At 31.1% G+C, this 20,094-nt stretch overlaps 2 protein-coding genes across 2 annotated transcripts; both read left to right on the top strand.

Annotated features, from left to right (window-relative positions):
• Window positions 1–4,360: 4,360 nt before the first annotated feature.
• On the top strand, window positions 4,361–6,430 carry LOC107873769 (chlorophyllase type 0-like). Its single transcript, XM_047414622.1, has 4 exons — window positions 4,361–4,857; window positions 5,291–5,528; window positions 6,149–6,354; window positions 6,410–6,430. The coding sequence occupies exons 1-4, from the start codon at window positions 4,567–4,569 to the stop codon at window positions 6,428–6,430; spliced, it is 756 nt and encodes a 251-aa protein (XP_047270578.1). The 5' UTR covers window positions 4,361–4,566.
• An 8,242-nt stretch (window positions 6,431–14,672) lies between these two features.
• On the top strand, window positions 14,673–16,572 carry LOC107874566 (protein LIFEGUARD 2). Its single transcript, XM_016721327.2, has 4 exons — window positions 14,673–15,208; window positions 15,282–15,395; window positions 15,571–15,728; window positions 15,928–16,572. The coding sequence occupies exons 1-4, from the start codon at window positions 14,947–14,949 to the stop codon at window positions 16,132–16,134; spliced, it is 741 nt and encodes a 246-aa protein (XP_016576813.1). The 5' UTR covers window positions 14,673–14,946; the 3' UTR covers window positions 16,135–16,572.
• The last annotated feature ends 3,522 nt before the right edge of the window (window positions 16,573–20,094 follow it).

Here is a 20,094-nt window from a genome sequence, read left to right as displayed (position 1 = left end):
TTTTTTGTAGTCATTTGGGTGGACAAATGGGTGAAACGGCTCGAACGGGGCATTTTTTGACCAAATCGGTGTGCTATAGCCCACGATTTCGGGAGTGGGCCTGGGGTCCGAGCGTGCTGTGGGTCAAAAATTGACCGGGGCGTGCCAGGAAGGTTGGTCATCATCCCAGTATGGTCCGTTTAATTTTTCGTGGACAAACGGGCGAAACATCGCGAACGAGGCATTTTTGGGTCAAATTGGTGTTCTATAGCCTACGGTTTCGAGGGTGGGCCCAGGGTTCGGTCGTGCTATGGGCCAAAAATCGACCGGGGCGTGCCAGGGAGGTTGGGGATCGTTCCAGTGTGGTCCATTTAATTTTTCGTGGCCATTTGGGTGGACAAATAGGCAAAACATCGTGAACGGGGCATTTTTGAGCTAAATCGGTGTGCTATAGCCCACGGTTTTGAGGGTGTGCCCGGGGTCTGGGCGTGCAGTGGGCCAAAAATGGATCGAAGCGTGTCAAGAAGATTGGGGATCGTCCCAGTATAGCTCATTTTATTTTTCATGGCCATTTGGGTGGACAAACAGGCGAAACATCGCGTACGGGACATTTTCGGGCCAAATTAGTGTTCTATAGCCCACGGTTTAGAGGGTGGGCCCAGGGTACGATCGTGCTATGGGCCGAAAATCGATCGGGATGTGCCAGGGAGGTTGGGGATCGTCCCAGTGTGATTCATTTAATTTTTCGTGGGCATTTGGGTGGACAAACGGGCGAAACAGCGCGAACAGGACATTTTCAGGCCAAATCGGTATGCTATAGCCCACGATTTCGAGGGTGGGCCTGGAGTCCGGGCGTGTTGTAGGCCAAAATTTGACCGGAGCATGCTAGGGAGGTTGAGGATCATCCCAGTGTGGTTCGTTTATTTTTTCTAGGCTATTTAGGTGGACAAACGGGTGAAACGCGCGCGAGCTGGGCATTTTCGAGCAAAATTGTTGTGCTATAGCCGACGACTTTGGGGTGGGTCCGTGTTCAGGGCATGTTATGGGCCAAAAATCGACTTGGGTATGTCAGGGAGGTTGGGGATCGTCCTAGTGTGGTCCGTTTAATTTTTTGTGGCCATTTGGGTGGACAAACGAGTGAAACAGTGCAAACGGGGCGTTTTTGGGCCAAATCGGTGTGCTATAGCAACAATTTCGGGGGTGGGTCCGGTGTCCGAGCGTCCTGTGGGCCGAAGATCGACCGGAGCGTGCCAGGGAGGTTGGAGATCATCCCATTATGGTCTGTTTAATTTTTGGTGGCCATTTGGGTGGACAAACGGTCAAAACAGTGTGAACGGGATATTTTCGAGCCAAATTGGTGTGCTATAGCCTATGGTTTCGGGTGTAGGCCCGAGGTCCGGGCGTGTTGTGGTCCGAAAATCGACCAGGGCATGCCAGGGAGGTTGGGAATAGTCCCAGACTCCCAGTGTTGCCAATTTAATTTTTCGTGATCATTTGGGTGGACAAACGGGCGAAACGACGCGAACGGGGCTTTTTCGGATTACTCCCTCCGTCCCATTTTACCCGTTCCATATTACCCATCCCAAATTGGGATGACACAGCTATTAAGAAAACAATGATTGATAATGTAACTTTACCATTTTGCCCCTCTTAATTGTGTCTTGTTGTTAGTTCCAATATTAATTGATGACTAATACCAAAACACCATTTACATTCTTAATGGTGTACTCTTAATGGTACTCCTCTTTGTAACATTTTTTAAGAATGCTAATAACAAGGAGTAATCAATTACACTAAGGGTATAATGCGAAAAACAAATTTTGTCTTGTCTTGATAAGTAAAAAAAGAAAAGTAAAATGGGACATCAAATTAGAAAATTTTGGACGGGTAAAATGGAACGGGGGAGTAGATACTATAAATATGATTATGGTCACAATTTTTACATTAAATTTCCGATGTTTATCATCTTAATTTCTCGCCGACCAAATTGAATGGTCCAATACAGGTTAATTAATTTTGTTATCCTTTACATAAACGATATTTAATTCTTCTTAATTAGTGTATGCGTCAAATCACTATTACGTGCACAATATATGTATTTTTTTTTATCTTCGTTGTACTATAATATAAGAATGGTTGATTAACAATATCTTACATTATTTCAATTAAACATTTAATAAATTAATATAATTCGATACATGCATCAAATAATTGGAGGTTGATTTACAAGAATGACTTGGAGATTATCGTCTTGAACTTTATTTTAAGTTCAACAAGTTATGAACATAAATATTTCTCAATCAAAATAATGGACCCACCATGAGCAAATGACTAGATTAGCAAGAATGTTACTCCATAATTCTCTATTTGTGGGATTTTGGTATATAAATAAATATTAATGACAGCTTAACTATCACTTTCAGCAACTCTCGTTTCTTAAAAAGTTGTTAAATCTGTTACTTATTTTAATCATTACATTTAATTATATGTAATCCTATTTCCATTTTTGATTACCACCTTTTATTAGTTAAGGACCACTTATCATGTAAAGTAAATTTGCAATTGCATCCAACTTTTGTTTGTTAGGAGTTAGGACAAGTAGTTTCACTTGATGTATGTACTTTTGTTCTATTTAATACTTAACGTATAAATATTATGGAAACAATCTTTAATATACTTTTAGAAGTAATTAATATGATTCTAAATCTCGATATTTTTCATCACACGCGACTTACTTAGCAGATATTCTAAGTTTACCATCGTACTCAATTGGGTTTATTCACAATAAAGTTATAATTCTTGTCACGTCTTACCCCTCCGTCAAAAGTTTTTCTTTTCGATGGCTGTTACGATTTAGAGATAGAATTTTTTATCTCGATTCTGAAATCGAATTATACTATACAACAAGAAATCTAAATCAATGCACTAAGGACCATTCGTGTCATGATCATTTTCTCCTTGGTTGGTGGACTTGTCTCTTGATTTACATTTTCTTCAAATGATTTAGATCCACCAATCATTATAAAATTATAAAACTCATGTAAAATCAAAATTAGAATGTTAGATTCAAATAAAATGGTTGTTTCATCTATTGTTCAACATTACTAAGAAAAATTTATACTGCTGTCTAATAGTTGCAATAACTTACAAAATTTTATGATGATCTAATATTTTCTAATAAAAGTTTTCAGTGTGCTCAAAATGAATCTATAGATCATGATCTAAAACACTCATAAATCGAAGGAGAAATAAAAAGAATTATCATTTATAAAATAGTTGTATAAAAAGGGATATTTGGTAAAAATTTCACTAGGAGTGTCATGCTAGTGAGTTGGGCTTGTTGGCATGGGCCTATTGCTGAAGAATTGTGGGCCTAGACCAAGCTGATTTGGGCCACTATACATACAACTTCATTACAATCAATGTAAGTAGCCGTTTGATCATGAAAATTATTTGTATTTACTTTAATGAAAAAAATAAAAATAAGATGCGTTTAGCCATAAAAATTTCAAATACAATTCCGAAATTGTATTTGGAAAAGTGAAGACACTTGTTTTCACTTTTTTTACTCATACTTCTCTCACAAATTTTCAAAAACAACTTTAATTTATATTCATGGCTAAACACAATTCCAACTCCAACTTCAATTTCAATTCTAACTCTAACTCCGAAAAATTATGATTTTCATGGTCAAACGGGGCCTAAGATCCCTTATTACAAAATCTAACATGAATTTCTACTCCCTCCATCTCATTTCAACTTTGGTTTAGCTATATTAGTGTTCATTAAGAAAAACAATGCATACAAAATTTAATTATTAAATTGCCCTTTTCTATGTTCTTGAAAATTGAACAATATTAAAAAAAAATTATTTCTTTAATGTTAAGAGTATAATTGAAAATAACTGCTAATTTTAGTCAATAATTGTTCATTTTCCATGTTTTTGTCATTTAGGCTCAATGCATTCGTTCTTTTACACGACTTTTCTTTTTGGAATCAGTCAAAAAACGAATAATAGTACATCTTTTACTATTTGCAAACTATTTCCTTTAAATCAAAAGATGCTAATTATATAAGAACTAATTATATCTTTTACGTTTAATATATACTATAAATTTTCTTAAAACATGAATTTATAATCTTGAAAATAACAATATATTACCTTATTTGTTTTTTCTTGTTTTTGTTTCGGAGACAACAATTTGAGTAGAATTTGTTATCGTTTCGTAAAGACTTTACTTGGCAATTAATAAAATTCCTTAATTCCAAAAAGTTTAGAAAATTCAAATAATAATGAAGATGCATAGACCAACATGGGTTGTGCGGGAAGAATTAGAGGTCTTGAATTTGAGTTTGAAAAAAAATCTATTGGGATCGGAGCGCCTCTAGAATGAGCCCTGCAATGCACAATCCGAATATATTCGAGCTCTACTGCTCTAGTGCGGATATCGAATATCACGTGTTGAAACACCCCTCCCCTAAAAAAAAAAATAAAGATGCATATAACTAATTAACTAATATGCATCGTAAATGTTAATGATTTTCAGATCGTGGGTGCAATTATAAATATCACACAGCAGCACATTAATGTACGTACATACAGGAATAAAAAGTAGAATTATTTTTATTTTTCCCCCCAAAAAAAAGAAGATGGAAAAGTTAAAAGAGAAACCGATGATAATGAATGATGTTTTCGAAGAAGGAGATGTGGGTGTGAAAAAGGGATCATCACCAAGTGCATTGTTAGTATTTTCACCAATAATACCTGGAAAATATCCTGTTTTATTATTTTTCCATGGGTTCGTTCTCAAGCCTATCTGGTACAAATCCCTCCTCCAACATATTTCTTCCCATCGCTATATTATCGTTGCTCCTAAGGTACGTACCTAACTAACTTATATACCAAATAAGTAAGGAATTGAAACGACCGTCCCTAATATAAAACTAAGACAATAATCAAATGAAATTTACGGAAATAAATCAAACGTGAAAAATTCTTTCCGTTGCAATACCAAAGAGCTGGAGTTTTAAGTAGATCGATATGATAAATTAAGTATAGTTGCTCATTGATCTATACATGGGCGGATCTACACATAAATTTTGGGTGCTCCGTCACCTACTAAACTCGACGGAAAATACGTATAATTATATAAATAATATATAAAAATGGGCATAAATTATATAAAAGCACCACTAAACAAGAAGTTATTTTGATGCACTGACATTTAGGTTGATCTTAAGGCGTGGTCGGGTTCAATATATATGTACGAACAGATTGATTTGGTATACAAATTTCCTATATCTTTTGCAGTTATCTTCTCTGATTTCACAAAGCGATGAAGTGAAGAGAGCAGCCAAAGTTACAGAATGGTTAGGCAAAGGCCTAATCTCCGTTCTGCCGGAGAAAGTGCAACCGGATCTTCTCAAGCTCGCCGTCTCCGGCCACAGCAGAGGTGGTAAAATTGCTTTTGCACTTGCTTTACTACATGGAAACTCAACTCCAACACCTCTCAAATTTCAAGCACTTGTCGGAATCGACCCCGTTGCAGGTACGTAGGGGTGTCAAATGAATAGCTCACAAAGCAAAAGAAAAAGACACATAAATTTACGTGAAAGTTCTTTACAAAAAAAATTACGGGCAGAGACGGAGGAATTCACTATAACGGAGAAGAGTATAATGAGGAGACGAAAGTTTCAATGACGTATATATACCATTCAAAACAACTTACTAAATCGCCTGCGTACAGATAAATTCTATGCCCGAAAACATACAGGTCCATACATCAGTTCGGTCCCTACGCTACCACCACATACAAATCCCACAAAAAATCACAAACATGACAGATTTTTCAGAGTCGGATCAATAAAATTTGAGTAACAAAAATGAATTAAATTAATAGACGACATAGAGTTATTATAACTTAAGTCTTAAATTTGGTAACTACTATGTCGTATAAATTAAAAATGAAGAGAATATTATTTTTCTATGTGTTGATATATAAAAAATGAAATATAGGTCACTTTGTACTAAACAGATACTACGCATTCCTGAATTGGCCAAATAATCTAGATAAGCTAACTTGGTTAAGTCCAAATTTAGTAGCTCAAAGCTAATCTAGATACTGAATTATATTTTTATGAGCTAAATTTAAGAACGTATAACTTGCAGGTTCCTCTCCGTCCTGCCTGTCAGCTCCAAAAATTCTGAAATATATTCCTCAATCGTTCGATCAGAGCATCCCCGTGGCGGTGATTGGGTCCGGGTTGGGAAACCAACGGGCACATTGTACCCTTGTTCGGACCGATCCGCTAGCTATCGGTGTGGAATCGGAACGGACTGAAGCGATACCGGAACATTACCCGAATAGCGCTACAGTACCAGTTTTTGTTTTTAAATTTTTTTGTTTTTAAGTTTTAATTTAAATTATAGCTTAATGGGATTAATATATAAGTTTTTATATATATATATATATATATATATATTAACTTATATAGTTTATATAATTTATTAACTTTTTTGTAATAAGTTTAAGTTTTAATTATTTTAAAAGGTTTTAAATTTTAACTTAAAAAATATATGTTAAGTTAATATAATATTTTTAATAAGTTTAAGAAGTTAAAAATTTTCCTAACTTTATAAACTTAAATACTTAATATAATTATTTTTTTTCATAATTGCAACAAACAAAAGAGAAATTTTAAAACAAAATGAGGCGAATGGCCGTTATATTTATTCAAATTTCGTACGTTGTACATTTATTATAAAGATATTAAATATAAATTTAATCTACGTAGCCACCTTTTAGGAAGGGTTCTGTGTGAATTAGATCTCTATGGTAGAATCTTATTAATATCTAAATTGTCTATAATTTTTTTGGCGTAACTTTTCTAATTCTTCGGCGGATAAATCCTCCGGAATTGGTCTATTTCCTTGTTCCTCCATTGCTTCCATTCCATCATCACTATTTTTCCTCAAAAATTTCATCTATTTCGTCTTCAATATGGGGCGGTAATTTGGGGAGCCCAAAATTTCTTCGTTCAGCATTGATTCAATCTCTAAATAATACCGAAATCTTCAGACTATCCCTTGCTAACGAATACCGATGATCTCCTATTATAAATCTTCGAGTGCTGAAAGCTTGCTCTGAAGCAACTGAAGAAGCTTGAGTTGATAACAAATCTCGAACCATCCTTGAAAGTTTTGGAAATTGTCTGATCCGGATCTTCCACCACGATAAAAGTTGTTGTTTTCCAGTTTCATCTCTAATATTTTTCCGGTCCTGCGAAAGATACGAATCAAAATCATTACTCCTATAATATTGAAGACCAAGTTCTTCGCCCATCTCGTCATCTAAATCATCATATCTACGTCTAGAAGTAGGAGGTTCAATCAACCCAATATTTTGTTCCATAACTTGATACAAGTTATATAAACTCCTAGCTGTAGATACTATGCTAGCACAACAAGTTTCAACTGATGATTTTTCATAAAGTCCAATTTCTAAATTGTTGTATAATTTTCTAACCAACATCACTGTACCATGTTCTTTATAAAATGGATTTAATAAATTAGTTATTAAAAGAATTTGTGGAATAGGAAAATAGTATTTTTAAAATTTTTCAATCATAGCTTCAATTGCCTCTTTGTTAGGACATATTTTTTTATATTCAACAAGTACTTTAGAAATAGCAGTAATAGTTACTAAAACAGAAGAAATAGTTGGAGTATATTGAGCAGATACTGTATTCGTAGCTTGATAAAAAGTTTTCAAAAATTTACAAAGTTCTTCTACTTCAGTCCATTTATCTTCATCTAGCATTAAATTAACATCCTCATTATAGGAATTATAAATTAATTGTATAGATTTACGATATATAACAGCAGCTTCAAACATTTGAAACAAAGAATTCCATCTAGTAGGAATTTCTTTTGAAGTTTTTTTATATGGAAGGCCACATTGTTGACATTTACGTTTAAAATCATCCATTACAGCCTTTTTTTTATTTTTAAACATAGAACTACAAGCAATTCGCACTTTAAGACAACCATTTCCAAACAAATGAATACCATTATGTACTATCAAATTTAAAATATGTGCAGAACATCTAACATGAAAATGATCTTGATACACTAAACATAATCTAGTTTTTAATTCGTCAATAGCTTTCAAATTATTAGAAGCATTATCTAATGTGCATGCCATAGGTTTACCAATAAATCTAAAATATTTCATGCTCTCCGCTATTGTACTAGCTATATACATACCGGTTTTAGACTCATCGACATATTTATAAGCAATAATTATTTTTTGCATGTTCCAATCGTGATCAATCCAATGAGCCGTGAGAGTAAAATAATCATTACCGACAACACTAGTACCCATATCAGAAGTAACATATATTCTACCATCAAATTTATCAAATAAGCAACGAAGAAAATGACAATGTTCAGCTTGAAATTTAAAATATCATTTTTAATTGTATTTCGTGAAAAAAACTTTAAAAGAGGGATTATATACTCGTTGAATATAATGAATAAAATCGAGATGCGAAGGAAAACTAAAAGGCAAACCCATAACAACAACCATTTTCGCTAGTTCTTCTCTATCTACATCTTCACTATATGTCCATGATGAACTTGCTTCAGCCGGGTTAAACATGTCTAAACGCGTTTGAACCATATTCCCTCCTGCAGATTCATGTACAAATGTTGTACAATCTTTTTTTGCCTTAGCCTCATTTTTTAGACGAATAAATTCTTTATTACATCTCATCAAATGCGAAGTTAGCAATCATGTCCCGTCATTTTTCCCCCGAGTCAAATGTTTAAAAACATTCTTGCATTTATTGCAAGTAGCAGTACTTTTTACCCTATCATGCTCCATAAATTTCCAAACTAAAGACCTTTAGTACGTTCGGTACCTTTGGCTCTAGTAAATTTCGGTAAAGGGGGAAGTTCTTCACCGTGTTTCGGTAATTCCGTAATCGGACTAGTAGGGGTAGGGGTATCACCTAATTCTTGTTCTTCTATATCATCTTCCTCCGGTAAGTCTTCCTCAAAATTATTATAACGCCTATTCAGGGTCTCAAAAACATGAAGGTCTATGGGCCTGTCGGCTTCTTTATGGTTTAAATGGTGGAATATGAACTGAATTTGAGTCTCATGCTAATGGTGAAAATTTGGCAATATGGTTTCACAATGTTTATGGATTTTCGCATCATTATCTAATTCCATACCGATACCAACATCGAAACCATTAGGTTGTGATAATGAAGTTTCATTAAATCTAGGCGGTAATGAACTAGTACTAGCCTTACTTTTTTTATTTCTATGAAAGACCTTACCAAAAATTGATTTTTTACCACTAGTATTTTTTTAAAAATCCATAATTCAAAATAAAATATTAAAACAAGCAATATAAATACAAATTGATATTCGTAAATAAATGTAGATACTAAAAATTAAAAATATAGATAATTAACGTAAATAAAAAGAGATTAAAGTTGGAACGAATATATCGAACATCTGTGTAAAAGTAGACGTATAACAAATGTCGGAATTAAAAGATGATAATTGAAGCTTGTAATATCTTCAAAAAATCTTCAACTCCAACTAGTATAATAAATGAATCCTCAACTTCAAGTCTTCAACTAATATAATTAAACTAGAAATATTTAGAGAGAATGTGAGAGAATATTAAAAGAGAGTATGAAAATTGATAGTATTTGTGTGAAAAAATAATTAAAATGAAGTATATTTATAGTAAAAAATTTAAAGGATGGTGGGGGTAATTGGAAGGGGGGGGGGGGGGGATAATGACGGGTAGAAATGCAACTGCCAAAAGAACTGTTGCAAACCAAGTTTTTTTTCTTTTTAAAAAGGCTGAAATTTAAACAGTGAAGGACCGAAAATCGGCCAACCGGAACCGGAAATACCGGAATTTTTTACAGGTTCGGACCGGTATCGTATTCCGGATCATTGGGTACCGGTAAACCGACACTAACCGGACCGTGTCGTGACCGGTACCAGAAATAAATCAGAAACGGCATTAGCGGAACGGAACGGAATATTCCGGTTTCGTTGCCAGGCCTAGGCTGGTCCGACCCAATCCAATCCAACCCTAAATGGCTAGAGAATTAAATAAGTTAGAATGGCTTAGTCCTATAGTGGTTCAACCCAGCCCTAAGCGGGTCGTGGGTTGGGGCGGGTAGGTCATTTAGAAAAATAAAAATAACTCAAAACATGATAAACGAAAATATTGTAAGTACTAGACTATCACCAACTTTTATGATTTCACTTTAATATGTCTCCTACTAGCTTTTAGCATGTAATAGGCATCTTACTAATACCTTTAAGGGTCGTTAGGTTGGGAAAGAGTTATTCTGGGATAATTAATCTTGAAATTAGTTATTCCATTATGTATACGGATAATTTATCTTATCAATATGGTGTAAATGGTGTGATAAATAATGTCGGTACTAACTAATACCTCACACCAAACATGGGATAGAATAGTCTTTCATTTTATCTCACACTATTTATCCCTTATACCTCACACCAAACGATCCCTTAGTTGTAATTAGTTCATGACATTTACTGTAATAAGGAAAGAAATGATGATTAGCTACAAATTTCATAGAAAATTCTAATATGGTTAAGATAATAAATATAGATACACACAAAGTATTTACATAAAAAAACAAGATTATAACAGAAGAGAGCCTAAATTTAAAGAACAAAATATTGCATTAAGCAAATTAAAGGCAATAACTACTAAATCATCATGAGCAAAAGTAAATTTTTGAAGTTCACAACTAAAAGAAGCTTACTAGCCATTTTAAACACACACTAAAAACTTTCAAAAAATTAGTATCAACCAAAGAATAGATAAAAGAAATAAGTAGCTAACTAGTTAGAAAAGATTGATAAAATTCTAATTCTTAATAAATAAATAACCAACTTAAAAATATCTAAAAATTACACAAATACACAACTTATATTTTCAATAGTACAAAAAATTCAACTTCCTAAACATATTTCAAAAATCCAAACATATACACATAATGTTATGTATATGGCGGCTTGTTATGTATATTAATAGGGAGAGAGAGTAAAGTAATTAAAAAAGTGGGAGAGAGTGTAATTACTTCTAAAAGGTTGGTATTTATGTTATTTATACTAAAAATATTTAATAATTAGTTTTAATGTCTCAACCCATGGGCTGGCCTCTGAGGTCGACGAGCCAAGTGAAGTTGGACTTATAAGCCTCATTTCTAAATAAGCTGAAATTTTTTAACCGCACCCCACTTAATTAAAGAGTTGAGTTGGGTTGGCCTCACGGGTCAAGCCCATATTGACAGCTCTAACTCTATGCCATTTCGATTAGTTTACCAAAAATGGCTATATTATGTATATAGTCGGGGTAAATTTCCTAGATGGTCACCCATGCTTGGAAAATTACTTATAAATATCATTTTTGTTTCATTTAGAATAAAAATATCACTCAACTCTTTCTATTTTCTTTAAAATATACTGAACACCTCAAAAACCTTCTCTCTGTCATGTCATTAATTTTTGTTTTTTGATAAATAGATCTATTTAACTTATCAAACTTATTTAACTAAAGTTTTATTCTATTTTTTATTAAAAAAAATTATAAATGATATACTAATCATTGAAGATTAATTTAATTACACCAAAAATTTGAATTATTTTATTTAATATGTACTTTTTAAAGTTTCTTCTATTTACTTATTTATTTTATCACTTAATAATATTTAAACTCAAATATTTATAAATATTGGTACTCATTTAAATTTTTTTTTTTGTTATTCTTAAAATGTAAAAGAAATAAAAACGACGGATTTCATATTTTAGACATTAAATTTGTTATTTATATGAAAATAAAAGAATGAAGTCCACTTTTTTGGTTATACAAAAGAATTTTTGGATTAATATAATCCAAAGATATTATATTACCTTCAAATATAGAATAATAGAGAATAAAAGAATATAATTTATTATTTAAAAGCATTGATGGCAAATCTACGATATTTTTTTTTTGCCAAATAAAATTCAATAAGAAAATTTTAATATATATTATTACCTGAATAATTTAATTTAGACATAGATTACTTACAAATTTTTATGCAAGATATTTTTTGATAAATATATAGCGAAAAGATGATTTTTTTCTTGAAGATTTTTTACAAGTAATTGTCCATAAATAAATCAAGTAAATCCATAAGATAAGCTATAAAAATTTAGAAAAAAAATTATTATTTTCAATTTAGTTTCCTCACTTTTTTTGTTATCATTATATTTATTTTTATTTTATTATACAATTAAACACTAATTTATATCCGTACTTCATTCTAAATCCATCAAAAGCAAAGAATAATTGATTGACTAATATTTTAAAAATTTATTTATAATAGTACTGAAGAAGGTATCATTTGATAATATTTCTTAAAAATTTAATTTGTTTCAAGGCAACATAATTTTTCTTTCCTTCAGAAAACGAGATTTTATTCTATTATTCTCATATAAATAACAAACTTAATATCTAAAATATGAAATCCATCGTTTTATTTCTTTTACATCCTAAGAATTTTTAGTATATAAAATAAACAACAAAAAAAAATTATACCAATTCGTATAAGTACTTGTATTTTGAAATTATTATTAAGTGGCGAAATAAATAGTAAATAATTTTTTTTTTTGAATATTACATATCAAATAAAATAACTCAAACTTTTGATGTAATTAAATTAATCTTCAATCATTAATATATCCTGTGTAATTTTTTTTTTAAAATTAGAATGTAACTTTGCCAAAAAAAAAAAAAGAAGAAATTTTAATGACATTGCATTACAAGTAGGATAGAGAAAGATTTTGAGATGTTAAGTAATATTTTAAGGAAAAAAAGAAAATTTAGATGATATTCTTGTCATAGATAAAACAAAAGTGATATTTGTAGGCAATTTTCCAAATATGAGTGACATTTCAAGAAATTTACTCTATATAATCGTAGTATATGAGGTGTACGATGTGTATATGTATATTATTTGTACAGAAATGTATATTTTTTGCATATGTATATTAGTATTAAAGTGTACACAACTTATATATTGTATACTAGGGGTGTACATAGGTTGGGTTGGTTCGGTTTTTATTTAAAAAAAAAAATCAAACCAATCATATCGGTTTATTAAAATTATAAACCTAATCAAACCAACATAAAATTGGTTTTTTCGGTTTAGGTTTTAGTCGGTTTTCTCGTTTTTTTCATTTTTTTTTATAATATTTAGTTTTTACAATTATATTGTGATCGAAGATTAGATCAAATATGTTTTCACTCATGTGCTAATGAAAAATCATAATTATGAAAAAATGAGGAGCGAAAAACTCTCTTGAATCTAAAAAGTGAGATGAAGAGTGAAAACTTTAGGTTTTAAGTTTATATTGGGTTTTGGATCATTTAATTAGCAATTAATGGACAAATATTACAACTTAAAGGTCTAAATCTAAATATATATTTACATCTACTTTCAAATTATTGAAAATTACTAAAACTAGTTGAAAAAGTAGATTATAATCAATATTTTATGTATAAAAAAGTTTGAATATTATATATATTATGTCGGTTTGATTCGGGTTCGGTTTGACTTTTTTTTGGTCAACACCAAATCAAACCAAGAATGATCGTTTTTTTTTTCTAACGTCAAACCAATCAAACCAAATCATAAGTCGGGTTTTTTTCTCGGTTCAATTTGGTTCGTCGGTTCGATTTGATTTGACGGTTTGATTTGTACACCCCTATATACATATGTTGTATACTAGATGGTCCAAATGTATTAGACTATAGTTTTCTCATAATCTCATACGTATTGTGAGCTTATTAATCGTTGTGCTAAATTTGGTAAGAACTAGATATTCCTGTGCATGTCCTAATTTTAATAAGGACAAAATTATAATTCTCTTTGAGCTTAACTAAACTTATGATAATTACAATGCTCTTTTAAGAATCACTAGACTACCTATATTACGTTGACATTAATATATTATAAATCAAAGTTTCAATCCTGAAATTCAAATTAGTTGAAAATCAAGTGGTCATGGTGAAGAGAAGTTACTAGATTCTTAGGACATATTTGATGGAAGAAAAACTAAATCAAATTATTCACAGAAGTCACTAGCTTGTTAACGAAATTCTTGCTTTATAAATAACTTTTGAAAAGTTATGCCTTGCAAACTTGCTCCACAGGTGTTCAACAAAAACTCAAGCAATTAAATAAAGCTAATTAAATATTGTAAATTATAAGAAAGATTATTGTTACAAAATTTAATTTGAAGCGAGGTAACTGAAATTAACCCAAAATGATTTGGTCACCCCATCAAATTAAATAAACCGTACTCCCTTAATAAACTAAACTACTATAAGCAAATGTTAAAGTAAGTGAAATTATTAGCTTAATAAATAAGACAAGCAATGTTCTGATACTATTAATGTCGATTAGACAAATCCATTAATTAGTTGTACATTTTCAATATTAAGTTAGAAAATACTATAATTTTATAGTTGTTAAACCTTAGAAGAAAATCAAAGCCAAAAACAGCACAACTCAACTGCCTTTACCTTCAAACTTCAGCAATTCATCCAGACTAGTCCAGAAGAATATTAGTAGTTTTTTTTTTTTTTTTTTATAAATAAAAATAAAAAAATCAACAACCCACTTTCCAATTTTCATTTGCGTTCCACGTGTCATCTCAATTCCTAGACTAGTCACGAAGTTTCTAAATATAAAATTTAAGATTAGAATCAACAATTTTAGTATATATATAACCGACTCCTCTGCACCTCTTAATTTAATGTCATAGAAATCAAATAACATTTCAAAATCATTACAAATCATTTAGTGAAAGTGCTATTATTATTATTACTATTGTGAATATTAATTAGTGGGATGTGGCAGCAGACGTGGAATACACCTTACCGGAAAGATGACGTGGAAGCCGGAGCAAGGCAATTGTATCCGGCGATGTTGGAAAATCCACAACTCCGTTGGGCTTTTATTAGAAAAGTTTACTCAATTTTGACCATTCAATTGCTTCTAACAATTGCTGTTGCATCTGTCGTCGTTACTGTTCATCCAATTGCACATTTTTTTGTATCCACTGGGGGAGGATTAGCTCTTTATATTCTGCTCATCATCACACCTTTTATTAGTACGTAGTATTTTTCTTAGTATTTAATTTTAACTAGTCGAGGTGTGGGTAAACTGATTTTGATATATGTCAGCATTGTGCCCGTTGTATTACTATCACCAGAGGCATCCGGTCAATTACTTGCTGCTTGGGTTGTTTACAGTTACTTTGGCCTTTGCTGTGGGATTGACTTGCGCCTTTACAAGTGGTAAGTCTAATTGATCCATCACTCTGTTTTATTTTTTTCTCAACGTTATGTTGAATTTGTATATGTGAAATCACTGACATGTGATCGACTTGTATTGAATTCGAGTTGGTACTTGAAATTCGGATTTGCACATATATACTGGATACTAATGAATCTTTCTACTTTGATTTCACAGGCAAGGTAATATTGGAGTCTGTGATATTGACAGCAGCAGTGGTGATTAGTTTGACATTGTACACATTCTGGGCAGCAAAGAGAGGCCACGATTTCAATTTTCTTGGACCATTCTTATTTGCTGCACTTATCGTTCTCATGTTATTTGGATTCATCCAGGTTCGTCCACTTGCCACTTTCTCGAAGTTTTTAATTAATCACTCATGCATTGTTAATCCACAATTTGATATATATAAAGGGATAAACAATGTACATTTATATTATTCAAAGGTGGAACGTGCTCATGTCTATATGCTTATGAAGATGTTAAGTGACCTGACCCTGTTTGGTTCTTGTTTGTTTGTGTGTATTATTGCAGCTATTGTTCCCTCTGGGTAGGCTCTCTGTGATGATCTATGGCTGTTTAGCATCGATTTTATTCTGTGGATACATAATTTATGATACGGACAATTTAATCAAGCGCTACACTTACGATGAATACATCTGGGCTGCTGTTGCCTTGTATCTCGACGTTATCAATCTCTTCCTATCTATTCTTACTATTTTCAGAGTTTCTGATAGTTGAGAAACAAAGTTAGTTTAAGTTTGGTGCACCATCGGTGCATTTTGTTTTTACACTATCACGTGAATGAATGATGATCTGTTGTAGCAGGAATGATGATCTTTTATAACAAGTAAAAGTTTTCTGATGGTATAAAAATAAAATACACCAAATTTTTTTTTAGGGGGAAGGGGGTAGGTTATTTGTTATGGTTCAGTAGTTTTGCGTATAAAAATGTTACTAATTGTATGTACTCTATCGAAGTTGTAACAAAATGGTTTTTCTATGAAGTCCCATTAATTAGCTACTGTTATTGCTGTCCATCGTTAAGAGATGTCCATAAGATTCTTGACATACTTCAAAATTTGATTTTCATGTATAAATACAATTGGGGCTCAGCTAGATGTAAAAAGGAAAAAAAATAAAATCTAAATATACTAAGATTTAAATTTTTTAATGCAAGTTATTGTAATTTTTTTAAATTTATAAGTTGTAACAGCTTTTATTTAAACAATATATATATAAAGAATTTTTGTTTTTTTAAATAATCAAATAAAGATCAATTAAATAAGGAAAAAATAGATTTTATATAGTGATAATTAAATGTTTTTTTTAAAAAATAGATAATAGTTAATAAGAAATACAAATTACTCTCAAATTTCTCTTTAATTGTTTTCAGCTTTTATCTTCAATAATTTTCGTTCTTTTTCTACAAAAATATATAGTTTTTTAATCATAATTATTCATAGAATTTTATTATTTTAGGCTAGATTTTTGGCCATAGTATTTTAATATTTGAGAAAATAGTTTGTTATCCCTCCAAACTATACTCGAAAGACCTAAGACACATCTTAACTTTAGAGGGTCCTATTACCTCCTGAACTATTTAAAAGTGGATTTATTACCCCCGACGCTGATGTGGCAAGAGAGTGTGTTTCACTTTCTTTTTCACTTTCTTTAAAGAGAATAAGAGCCGAATTTTTTATTAAAAATTAATTTTTAATATTTTTTTCTTTATTCATTTTTTATTATTCTTTATTCATTTAAAAATTAATTTTTAATATTTCTTTATTTTCTTTATTTATTCACTTTATTCATTTTTAATTATCATTTCTTCATCTCCAAGCACAAAATTGATTGGTTTCGACTTCAAATTCGTCGCAAATTTAAAAATGAGTATTTTTTAATGGTTCCAACTTCAAGATCGTCGGAATTTTTAAAATCGATATTTTTCATTATTTCCAACTTGAAGTTCGTTGAAAATTTTAAAATTCTCCATTGTTTTCGATTTTAAGGTTATTGAAAATTTTAAATTCGGTATTGTTCATTGTTTTCGAATTCAAGGTCGTCGAAAATTTTGAAATTGGTATTGTTCGTTGTTTCCGACTTTAAGGTCATCGAAAATTTTAAATTCGGCATTTTTCATTGTTTCCGGCTTCAAGGTCGTTGAAAATTTTGAAATTGGTATTGTTCATTGTTTTCGGATTTAAAAATCCTCAAAAAATTTCAAAATCGATATTGTTCATTATTTCCAAATTCGAGGTCATCGTAAATTTTAAAATGGATATTGTCCATTATTTCCGACTTCAAGGTCGTCGAAAATTTAAAAATTCTCTATTATTTCTGACTTTAAGGTTATTGAAAATTTTAAATTTGGTATTGTTCGTTGTTTCCGACTTTAAGGTCATCGAAAATTTTAAATTCGGTATTTTTCATTGTTTTCAGCTTCAAGGTCGTTGAAAATTTTGAAATTGGTATTGTTCGTTGTTTCCAGATTTAAGATTGTTGAAATTTAATAATTGATATTGCCATTGTTTCCCACTTCAAGGTTGTTGAAAATTTCAAATTTGATGTTTATTATTTTCGACTTCAAGATTGTTGAAAATTTTAAATTCGGTATTCTTCACTATATCCCGCTTCAAGGTCGTCGAAAAATTATTTGCATAGAAGTAGGAATAATAAAGTTCGAAAAGGAAAAGAGATGAAAAGTAATGATGAAAAAAATAATGGTGAAAAAATGATGAAAAATGATAAAAACATATAAAAAAATGAAAAAGAAAGTAAATAAAAATTAATTTTAAATAAAAAACACGTGTCAAAATGCAATGAGCGCGTGTATCACACTCTCTTACCAAAGGTCTGGTTGTCAACGTTCGGGGGGGGGGGGGGGGGGGGGGGTAATAAATCCACTTTTAAATAGTTCAGGGGGTAATAGGACTCTCTAAAGTTAAGGTGCGTCTCAGCTTTTTCAGTTATAGTTCGGAGGGGGGAGGGTAACAGGCTATTTTCTCTTAATATTTTATGTAAAAATCAAGTTTTTGAATTTGAAAATTTAATAAATGTGATACAATATCGATTGTGACACTATGATACATGAAGGGAGATGAGACGTCACATATATGTTATCTTATTTAACAATTTAATAGTTTGCATTTGTTACAAAATATAAAGTAAAGAAAAGAAAAATAGAGAGAGAAGAGTGATTATTATTTTTCTTGAGAGGTTTCTTGATGGGTTCTATTACAATGAAAGAAAACCCCTTTATTTATAGGAGAAAACTAACCATGGGGTTTCAAATTTTTTCATAAATAGACATTCACTATACATGATAAAGTAGATATTCACTATATATGGTAAAGTAAACATTCACTATATATGGTAATGTATTTATAACACCCCCTTGACTGTTTAATTGATAGATAATGTGCCTTGTTAAAACCTTACTTGAAAAAATTTAGTAGAAAAAAAAATCTAGTGAAGAAAAAAAAGTACACATCTCTTACAATACGCATATAAGCTGCCTCATTAAAAACCTTACAAGGAAAACTCAGTGAGACAAAACCTATTAAGAAAAAAAGAGTACAACGCGTATTAACTCCCCCTAATGAGAAGATCTTTGAGCCTTTGCATTCTGATCTTGTGCATCATCTTCTTGAAAGTTATAGTTGGAAGAAACTTGATGAATATATAAATCAATTACATTATCACTTGAACAAATCTGTTGCACATTAATATCACCATTCTTTTGCAGCTCATGTGTATAGAAAAACTTTGATGAATTGTGCATCATTCTATCTCTTTTGATGAATCCTCCATTAAGATGTGCTATGCATACTGCATTATCTCTGTATAAGATTATGGGTACATTGTCACATTTCAAATCACATTTTTCTTAAATGAGATGTATCATGAACCTTAATCACGCACATTCTCGGCTTGCTTCATGAATAGATATTATCTCAATATGATTCGATGAAGTGGCTATGATAGACTACTTTGTATATCTTCAAGATATAACAGTATCCCCATATGCGGACACATTACATGTTTGAAATCGAGATTTATGCGAGTTAAATAAATACGCAGCATCAGCATAAGTAACAAGATTGGGACTGCAATCTTTAGAATAAAATAGATCATGTGTTTGATCCCATTTCGATGTCTCCTAGTAGGAGCAGAATTATACCTTACTAACAAATTAATCGAAAAAGGTTATCTGGCCTTATAGTATTTGCAAGATACATTAGTGCATCAATTGCACTAAGATATGGTACTTTATAACCAAGGAGTTCCTCATTCTTTTCTTGAGGTCGGAATGAATCTTTGTTCAATTTTGCATGTTTCTCATTTAAGCAAATATTCTATTATTTTTGAAAACTTTCCAAGAGTTTCAATGATACTCAAATCATCAAATACTCAAATCATCAAATTATCTCTTATAAGGATAGTAAAAAGTTTTCCAAAAACTTTATATGCTTCAGGTAGGGGTGGGCAGATTTTGGTTTAAACCAAAAAAATCAAAAAATCAAACCGAAATTTAATTTTGGTTTTGGTTTTTTGATTTTTCGAATCGGATTCGGTTTGTAATTTTAGAATTTTGATTTTTCGGTTTTAATTTTTTTTTTTTTGATTTAAACCGAAAAATTAAAATTTTATAAATAAATAAATAAATAATATATATATATATATATATTATTATATATA

The sequence above is a fragment of the Capsicum annuum genome, chromosome 6 (assembly GCF_002878395.1).
Source record: "Capsicum annuum cultivar UCD-10X-F1 chromosome 6, UCD10Xv1.1, whole genome shotgun sequence".
In the NCBI taxonomy this organism is placed as follows: Eukaryota; Viridiplantae; Streptophyta; class Magnoliopsida; order Solanales; family Solanaceae; genus Capsicum; species Capsicum annuum.
The sequence above is the reverse complement of the archived record's forward strand: the minus strand, read 5'-3'. Positions and strand labels throughout refer to the sequence as shown.

Bases quoted from the DNA above. Each gene is read 5' to 3' on its own strand.
- LOC107874566 (XM_016721327.2), top strand. From the start codon at position 14,947: ATGTGGCAGCAGACGTGGAATACACCTTACCGGAAAGATGACGTGGAA. The intron at 15,209-15,281 runs GTACGTAGTATT...GATATATGTCAG, and splicing joins CATCATCACACCTTTTATTA to CATTGTGCCCGTTGTATTAC. The intron at 15,729-15,927 runs GTTCGTCCACTT...GTATTATTGCAG, and splicing joins TGTTATTTGGATTCATCCAG to CTATTGTTCCCTCTGGGTAG.
- LOC107873769 (XM_047414622.1), top strand. From the start codon at position 4,567: ATGTACGTACATACAGGAATAAAAAGTAGAATTATTTTTATTTTTCCC. The intron at 4,858-5,290 runs GTACGTACCTAA...TATCTTTTGCAG, and splicing joins ATATTATCGTTGCTCCTAAG to TTATCTTCTCTGATTTCACA. The intron at 6,355-6,409 runs GTACCAGTTTTT...TTTAAATTATAG, and splicing joins ATTACCCGAATAGCGCTACA to CTTAATGGGATTAATATATA.